The sequence below is a fragment of the Corvus brachyrhynchos genome, unplaced genomic scaffold, assembly GCF_000691975.1.
Source record: "Corvus brachyrhynchos isolate BGI_N302 unplaced genomic scaffold, ASM69197v1 scaffold283, whole genome shotgun sequence".
In the NCBI taxonomy this organism is placed as follows: domain Eukaryota; kingdom Metazoa; phylum Chordata; class Aves; order Passeriformes; family Corvidae; genus Corvus; species Corvus brachyrhynchos.
This window is the reverse complement of record NW_008237409.1, coordinates 422,045-431,513: the sequence shown is the minus strand read 5'-3', so window position 1 is coordinate 431,513 and position 9,469 is coordinate 422,045. Positions and strand designations below refer to the sequence as shown.

The window sequence follows — 9,469 nt, the reverse complement described above, 5'->3', positions numbered from 1 at the left end:
AGCAAAGCAAAGCAAGACAGGAAAATCTGAATGCAGCAAGGGAAAGTCACCAATCAGGACCACACTTCTGCTTTTCACTGCTCAGTGGTGTCAGATCCACAAACTACCAAGTGTTTCAGAAATCAGAAGACTGTTCCTAGTCTGCAGAAATACAAGATGCTCACGCCTTCTTTCCCTTACTTGAATGAAGGCACAGCTCTGCTCTTTGTGACAAGAGACACGTAGAGGCAACACCTTCATGCCTCCTTATGCCAGAGGATCCAGCTCAAACCAGCAGAGTCTTACGTTTAGAAACAGAAGTTAAGTCTAGACTGAGAAAGATCTGCTGTGCAGCAGGTTAACCCTCGGATGTGAGCCAGGCAAGGCTTTCCAGAGGAGTTCCGTAATGAACGGGTATGTTTGAAGGAAGCTGGCCAGGAGGCTGTGCTGCCTGCCGGGTGCTGACTCACCACATGTGCTCCCCGAGGGAAGCAGAGCTGCACCCACCTGCCTTAAAGTGGGTCACCGGTTCCTCCCACCCGCCGCAGCCTGACTGTGCCGCAGCCTCAGTAGTGCCGGTGCAGAGGGAGGCACATCATGGGGCACTCGTGGATTTCACAGGATTTCAGCCTACTCCAGATGGTAGGAGGAGGCACAGGAAGACCTTAGAGATACCTGCAGAGACCTCTCTCCTGTTCCTTGCTCTCACTTGAAGAGCTGTGTCTGGCTGCCGGCTCTCGCTGCCATGCGCTGCACCCCGGATGGCTCAGGGAAGGTGTCTGAGTCACAGGGAAGCAGTTCCACCCGCTCCGGGGGCAAACCCGGCCGCTCCTCCCGCTCACCGCCCTGCTCACTGCTGCAGACCGAGATCCCTGCCGGAGCACGTCGGCCTCGAGATGCACGTTTGTGGTCTCGACCCAAGGCTGTGACCTCTGGTCTCCCCTGTCATTCCAAGGGATGCGCCTGTGTCCCAGCAAGGACCCTCCTCCTGCACTCCACCTGCAGTTTGTACCCGCAGGTGTGGTGGAGGCTGCTGGGCTCTGGCCCGTGCTGGCTGGCGGCCGAGCTGTGACACGATGCTCTCATTGCTGCCCTGGGCACAGCGCGAGCAGTCCCTGCAGAGCAGAGCAGAGCAGGAGGCAGCCGGGCACTGCACCGGGGCCACGCTCGCCCGTCTGCGGTCACACCTGGCACAAAGGATCACACTGAGGATTAGGTTTCATCTCTGTGTCTCGACAAGGAGTTCACACGCCAAGGTGACAGGGCCTGCTTTAATCACGCTTCCTATTTACAGCCAGGCTGCAGTGGCAGGCACCTGGTGACCCTGAGTGCTCAGATCCCGGTGTGAGGGAGGGCACACACCTGAACCCGAAACCTGCTGGCTGCACACCATGATAGACAGCACAGATCCTGGGAACAGCTAGTTAATAACTAATTTATGTTCAAACAAATCTTCTAAACCAAAGTCAGACACAAATCCTTTTCGAAGATTATCAGATCAAGAAGTCAGCGACATTACGTTGCTGGCAGCTAGCCTGGTCTGCAGGGACTGCTCTGTCAGTGAGGAGTTTCCTTCCCTACTACTAGAAATTGTTAGAGGGACGAAACTAAAAATTAAACCCCCTACCTTTTCCAGCACCAACTTTTGGAATGCATTTCTTATTATCAGCTCCAGTGCCATTTTGAGGGCCAATTTCTGCCTTTCCCTCCTCAAAGGTATTTCGAATTCCAAGCAGTGTAACACAGTTTCTGCAGTCCCCCAAGCAGCTGTAGCCTGAACACCTGCCACTGGTGTGCCAATGGGCACAGGGAAAGCAAACAGGTTGCTAAACCACAAACTAAGCCACAGGTCAGTCACACTACACATCCCCTCATGCCACCAGGTACACCACAAGACAGCATTTGAGACCAAAATTCAGCCACTGCACACAGATTGAACAAAAAATATAGTGAGAGGCAAAATTTGACCTCGTGATTAAAAAATAAACTGTTCCTCATATCCTCAAAGTCCTGGTGAGGACAAAAGCCTCTCTGAGTTACCATTTGGTATCCCCCAAGAAAAGCTGGTGTGGACACCAGCCGTGCTGTGCCAGTTTGTGGAGAAGTGGGGGAGGAGGAAAGCCAGATGCAGCCGAGTGTGGCCCGTCACAGCTGCACACTCCCACCCAAGCTGCTGCAAGCTGGGCTGGGCAGATGTGCTCCCATCCTTTACAAGGACCATGTTTGCAGTCACAAACAAAAGAGGGATTTGCCTTATGAATTGAGAAAAAGATAAGCAAAACGTCCTTAAGTTTGCTTTGCTGACATGGACAAGGCACAGACAGGTGCCTCTGTGGTACACACCCAGGTGGGATACCTCGCCACCTCCCTCCTCCTCCTTCTGCCGTGAAGTTAAAGTGTCACCTCTGCTCCCCTCCCCTCTCCTTTGTGCTGCCCCATCCCATGGGCACACACGGCCACCCACCCCCGTTAAGGGCATACAGTATTTTGGCTCCATGCAGCAGGACAGAGCCCTTGGGACTGAGCTGAGCACCTGGGAGAAGGAGCTTCTTTTTCCCCCTCTTCTTCTTCTGCTGCTGCTGCTTTGAGGGCAGAACCTGTGCCTGGGAATCAAGAGGGCAGCTTGACCTTCTGCTGGGGCAGGTGGTAGGCTCTGTCACAAAACCAGCACTTGTGTCCCGAGCCTCAGGTGACACCTCACCGGGGGGGACAGGCAGCACAACTGCACTTGGAGCCGGCAGGGTTTTCCCCGCACTTGCTGGCAGAGCAGAGGACAGCATCCCAGGGCTCCCTGGGGAAGGTGCAGGACCTCTGCACTCCAGCACACCGTCTGGAGCCACTGGGGTTGTGTCTAAGCGCACGGCCGCTCGCCCCTCGCCGTGGCCCTGGCCAGCGGAATGCGCTCCAGAGCCCGCGTCGCTGTCAGCTGCTGCCACGTGCTCCTCCCGGCGGCAGGATCTGTGGGCTAAGCCTCTGTCCTCAAGTTTCACACAGCTCTGGCAGGCCTCAAGTGACTGAGCATGATCAACCAGCCCTGCCGGCCTGTCCCCAAGGTCGGCTGGAAGGACAGTCACTGCATGGGATGCCTCTGTCCGCTGGAGCAGGCCAACTGTGCCAACGCCAGGGCTCAAACTGCTCTTATCACAAACTGTCACCATTCCTTCTTTGTCCTTGGTCTCAGATAGGTCTTGAATGTATTTGGTGCCCTTCTGCAGGTTTCCAGTCACCGCCTCACTGGGGATGATGTCTGGATACAGCCCAGCACACTGGGCAGCTTCTGGCATCTCCGAGAAGACAGTGCAGCTTGTGGGAGACTTTGGCAAGAGGGGCGACCTCTCGTCAGGTGAGCCAGAGCTGCGTGGCTGGAAGAGGAGATCGGTGACTTGCCTGCAGCAGTTTGCAAAAAGGCTGTTTCCCATGCCTGGCTCATGCAGCGTGGATCAGAGCAGTCAGCTGTGTTTCACACATACACGGAAGTCCCCACAAGGCACACTCCCACGCGCAGCCCGTGCCCTCCGCTGCCTTCTTGCAGTCAGATGCCTTCTCCAAAAAGAATGCCTACTTGGCCCCAGGGTGACAGGACACAAGAGGACCAGCAGCTGCCTCTGCACAGGATCCCACGTCCCGTGTGCTCACCAGAACTGAATGCTGGGCTTGCAGCAGCTCCCCCAGAACGTTGCCTGGAGACCTTCATCCACCGCACGCCTTCGCCCCTGTCCCCAGCTGCCACAACACCCGCCAGGCCTGGAGCAGCTCCCGCAGCTGCAGCTCTCCTCTCCTCTCCTGCCGTGCCGCAGCACAGCCGGGCTCTGACAGGTTCCCAGGCACTCACAGGGGGATGCTGGCTGGGGTTGGAGTGGTTATAAATAGCCCGATCTCGAGTGCCACACCAGTGCAGCCTGGGACGAGTGCTGTGCCAAACCTGAGCAAGTGAGATGCATTGAATTACAAGGCGAGGGCAGTTACTATGGCACGCCCAGGCCCAGCACAGCCATCCATACTAAGCAGGCGAGCACAAAGCATTCAGGCAGTGAACCAGTAAGTAGTTTCTAGACGAATTTTCTCTCTTCTCACGCTGCTCTGCCATATCAAACACAAACAAACCACAAAACCACACATACAATCCCCTAACACCTCGCCTCTCTCCATGCTACTTTAAGAAAATCACGGCAACTGAAGCAGTTTTATTATGGAACTGGAGCTTTCTCCAAGCACCAGGGGAGGCTGCAGCCAAATAGGGCATTGCTCACCTCCAGTGAGGCTGTGCCACAGCCGCCTGCTCCTCACCCTCCATCAGCAGCATCATCCAGGCCTCAGAGCCCCTCTGCACACCTGTGTGCATCCCGTGTGCTGGCACGCATGCTGCTCCACTCTCAGCCACATGGGCCCTTTGGTGGTCCCTGTTTCGTGGGACACACACGAAGAGCCAGATCTTTCAAACATGATGTGATGTGTAAGAGCTGCAGCCTAAACAGACCAGCCTTGGACCCGCCTGGGAAAGCTTTCGTGAGCACTCAGCACGGCTTCATGGGCGGGAAGGGACACAACTCTGCACCAAGCAGAAGAAAATTACATGCTACATCCCTAGCACAAAAACATCAGAACCACAACAAAGTCAGGACCACACAGCTCATGTGGTCCCTGCTCAAGGCCAACACAGCACATGCAGAGACAGGGCAACCCCCTCTCCAACAGCAGCCCCAGTAAGGCCCAGGAGCAGCCCCTGGAGTCAGCCAGCCCCTTTCCAGGAGAAACTGAGAAACAGACCAGTAGCTCTCCACAGAAACCCTGGCCAGCTTCTGCTGTCCTTTTAAAGGGAAAAGGAATTGGAAGAGAAGTCTCTCCCACTCCAACTCATTTGAGCTCCTGTCCCAGTAAGCAAGGAACCCTCAGGACCACCACAGTCACTCCTCCGGCACAGGACAGGCCTTGGAGCCCCACGATCGGGTACCCCTCAGTCCCATGAGCCAGCACTTTCAGATCACGAGTATCATGTTTTTCTTGTGATTTGTGATTTTTGAAGGAGTTCACATGCACTGACAGCTTCAACTCTTCCTCCTTACCAAGAGACCTCTGGGAAGAGGAGAAATCTCTGAGAAGCACCTGGTCAGGTCTCATGAAGCTGAGCTGCACTTCTTCGACTCCAGCCAAAGCAAGCTCACAGCAGTGTGTACGTGTCAGCTCTAACCTGTGAAGGCTGGTGTCAGTACAACAAATGCAAATTTAATTTTAGCTGAATAATAAATTAAACTAAATTAATACTTTAATGAATCCAAATAAATTGACTAAATGAATAGGCATTAGCTCCAGAGATGGCCCTAATGAAAACATTTCTGCAGGATATCCCGTCGGGGAGGTGGGAGACGTGGAGTTGCCTCCCTCTGCCTCCTCTGAGGAAACCACAGCTTCCCAGGAACTTCCAGCACTTTAGGTACAACAAGGACTTCTTTTAATAAGTGAAACATTAGAGTTGCTCTACCGCCATCATCAAACTCAAATTGATTCTCAGACCATCTGTGGGCAAAGGTACAAGCTCTGCATTTATTTCTCAGCAGCTTCACACCACTGGGACCGGCTCACAGAGAGAGCAGAGCATGGTGAAGCTGCAGTCTGCGGTGCTCTCGGCAGGGCCGAGCCCCAGGATATCCATGGGGTCTCACAGCTGCTGGCTCAAGCACTTACAGGTGCTTATATGCTTTGTGCTTTGCATCTGGCACCCTGAGTTACCCACCCTGCATTCTCCACATCTGGTAACTACATTTAAATTCATTTGTAAACTTTCTGTCTGGTCAAAACTTTTCAGGATCCTAGCCTTGAAGCTGACTGTCTGGGTGACCCTGCTACAATAACATGCAATTCAAACATCACAGAAATCAGGTGCTAAGAGTAGAACTAATGCAAAGTGCAAAGATCAGCACCAACAAAAACATTAATGGTGTCAGGAGAAGCATGTTTCTCAAATTTCAGGAGAACTGAAGGAAGGAATTGTATTTCAGACAGAAACCAAGAACCCGCTGATGATTCTCCAAATCTCTGTGCCTTACTCTTGCACATACCTTAGTTCCAGAAAGCTACTGGGACAGCAAGAGCAGAGAACTAACCTGTTGGTCTCTGGGGAGGGTTTGCAAGGGAGATCTGACAGCTGTGATGTCCTCAGCAGCTCCGGCTGCCTTCCTGTGCCCCGCGGCGCAGCTGTGCCCATCGGCCACAGCCGCCCTGGCCACCCCACGCCGGCTGCCCAGGCCACACACAGCTCTGGGGACATGGCTGGGTGCCTGCTCCTGCAAGAGTGTGCTGCCAGCAGCAGCCTGGGAAACCTGCCTGTCCCATAGGAACCCCTCCGCCAGGGACATGGAGTGATCCCACCCTACCTCGCACAGTGCCCTAACCCGAGTTGACCACAGCCCACCTCAGCCCCAGCCCAACCTGCAGCTGAGCTTCCAGGCTGTGGAGACTTCGCAGGCTCCAGGGACACCAACAGCAAAGACAGAGCACGCAGGACACTCAGCACGGCACAGCTTGCTAACAGCCAGGATCCACGTTACCATTCCCAGTCTCATCCAGCCCCAAGGGCAGGAGGGTGGCTAGTGGGGAACCTGGGAAGCAGGGCTGGTGTCAGGCTGATCTGACCCGCTGGAGCACTGGGCAAGATTAATGATCCTGCAGTTTTACATCTTTGGATATAACTACATACAACTTCTCTGAGCCTGCAGCCTCTTCAACAGCTTGCAGTAGAGATTTTCTCTTTAAAGTGAAAGACAAACTAAGGAAATGCTTTTTATGAAAATATGTCGTTACTCCAATATCACTTATAGGGAACCTTGCTTCAGTGGTCCATTTCATGGGATTTTTCCCTTTAAACTGGTCAAGTGGCTGCTGAGCACCACATCAGTTATTTCTTTAGCTGGAGGAAAGAACATGCACTTCTGCAAGCATAGATCTGCTTCCCCAACCAAAGAGGGAAGGTTTGTCCACTGTGCAAGTGCCTTTACGCCAGCCTGTCAGGAAAATAGCAGATAACTGCCCGTCCCAGACTCAATAACCTTAGAAAGGCAGAATGCAACAGAAAGCTCCACTGGCAAAGGGGCATGTGCGAGCTCTGCAATCAACCATGCATTAGCAAAAAGCTAATCCCAAGATAGCCTTGCTACTATGGCAAAAACCTGACCTACTGCCAAGAGTGACAGCCACTGCCACCACAGGAGTAACCACATGTTGGTTTTCATCTTTGGCACGCTGTCCAAGCACTGCCCCAAGGACTGTCATTGCTTCTCAAATGCAAATAAAAAAATGCATGAACTTCAGACCTGTAAAGCTTCTAGAAATAACTTTCCAGCACAACCAATGGAGCACAATGCAGGAAAGTAAAGCAAGTGCTGGGAAGCTGCGCCAGGAGAGGGGTGTGCTGCCAAGTTTAGTCATGTACAGACAATGAAGGTAAACACAGGACTCTGCAACACGGTGCTGGTTTTACCGTGCACGAGGCAGTTCTGAGTCTGCAGGTGGATTTATCCCAGTGCATGTTCCTGACCTACTTACTTCCACTTTTCAGCTGGGAAACCCAGGAGCAAGGCTGCTCAGGCAGAGCAAGAGAGCTTCCAGTGGGAGCTCAGCTCTTACCCACTGACAGAACAGCCCCGAACATGATCCCCTCTGGTTCCCATCCCTCATCTGGCCATACAGATGCTGTGTTATCACACTCTTTTCCTCTTCTTAACCTTGTAGCAGTGATCAGACTTCTCTTGCACAACTTTTCTCCAACTGTCCCCCCACAAGCCTGTTAGAGCTGCATATTAAAACCCCGACTGCCAGCAATTCAGCCCTTTCCAAAACACCGGCAAACCTCCAAGGTCGGGCAACAGATAGTGATAGCAGATTCCCAGATTAAGAATCAGCCTTCTGACCTTGTTGCTAACGCACAGCTACACTTGCCTCCACAGCAGTTTGCCATTAACACCTGCATTCTCCGCTGCTCTAACAGAAGATGTGGCTGAGTGCAGGGGTGGCTGGGGAGCTCAGGGACAGAGGGATTGAGCTAGGAAAAAACAGATCTGGGCAAGGCAAGGTTGAAAGGCATTTTATGGTTGCTAGAAGCACTGCTAAACTTGTATGTGGGAAACTTGTTCTAAGGCCATGAAGACTGTAGGAATAAAAATAATCCAAGAAACGCTGCACACAATGGCTCTCTCTGATCTCACACTAGCTGACAGGAAAGGTAACTTAACCCAAAACTGCACCCATCAGAAATCTTTATAGGAACCCCAATTGTCCATGCTTTTGTGTTTCTGCACTCAGGACAGAGTAGTCTCAACAGTTTCTAGCTGGGGGTAGAGAGCAGCAGCCATCAGCCCTCTCACCTGGCACAGAGCCCAGCACCCCAGCCTGGGTGCCTGGCACAGCTCAGGGGTGGGTTTCTGCAGCGAGGAGCCCACTCGCAGCCTGCCCATGGCTCCAGGTACTGACAGCTGCCTTCAGACCCAGCCAGTGCCTGCACAGCTGCTCTGCAGGCCACACACAGCGGTGGGAGCACCAGAGTGGGGCCCGACTGCCCCTGGCCCAGGAACCAGAGCTCGTGAGGCCGATGCCAAGGTGGCCAGGCTGATCCCACTCCCGTGGAACCTGGCTCCCTGATGAGACCTTCCTCTGCTCCTCCCCAGATCCCACGTGAGCAATTGTGCACTGCCGAAACACATGAAGGATTTTTCCACCTTCCATCCTCCCTCAGCAATCAATTGTGGCCAGAGAGGCAGGGATTACACTTCATAACTTTTTAACCCAGTTGCTGGCACTGCAGGCGTGTTCTTGCTTCAAAATCCAGCACGTGGCTGAGAGGGGGAGACTATCAGCACTGAGTTTCCCACTCTTGAACTGCATCCAACCTGCTCCACTACCAAATGCCAGTGAACTTTGCTTTAGGTGACAAACTTCAAAAATCCACCTCGACAGCATAAAATTGGGGGGGATGGAAGTGACATGTGGGTCAATCAGAGAATTTGTGTGCCTCAGGATGAAGATCAGCCACAAGGCACGCTGCTTCTACCCCTCTTGCTTGTACTTTAGAGATCACAAAAAAGCTGAGGCTGAGATGGGAGCTTAGGCTTTTAAGTTCTTTAAGATAGGAAGCATGAAACTGAGCAAACCCGGGGCAGGTGGAAACATCTCAGGGTCGGTGCCTGCCTGGGAGCTGGCACTGAGAACAGTCAGGAGCTGCACCTTGTTCCTGGCTAAGCCACTCAGGTTCCGACACAGAGCAAGAACAGCCAGCAAATAACTAGTTAAAACCTGCAATTTCCATCTGAGATATCGAACAAGCCTCTGCCCTTTCTAGGAAAGCTCTTGCTCCTGAGTATTTTTTAACATGTCAGTGGCGCCCGCAGCCCAAACTTCCAGGAGGATCCAGCCCTCTGCTGCCCACCAGCCCCGGGACACCCATGTCCGTGCGTGGGCAGCAGCACGCGGTGCCCGGAACGAACTCCGCTCCCGCACCCCG

At 53.3% G+C, this 9,469-nt stretch overlaps 1 protein-coding gene across 3 annotated transcripts in view; it reads right to left on the bottom strand.

The window, feature by feature from the left end:
• The window catches only part of CLUH (clustered mitochondria homolog), a 41,297-nt gene that overhangs the window by 24,421 nt on the left and 7,407 nt on the right, over positions 1–9,469 (bottom strand). Inside the window, exon 1 of one of the 3 annotated variants that reach the window (XM_017730907.1) lies at positions 5,043–5,112. The exons of 1 other annotated variant lie outside the window; for it this stretch is intronic. In XM_017730907.1, the coding sequence (XP_017586396.1) occupies positions 5,043–5,097 (55 nt within the window). In that variant the 5' untranslated portion in view covers positions 5,098–5,112. Of the gene's footprint in view, positions 1–2,512; positions 3,439–5,042; positions 5,113–9,469 lie in introns of those variants that run through there. One more of the 3 variants, XM_008631066.2, reaches the window with a different exon arrangement.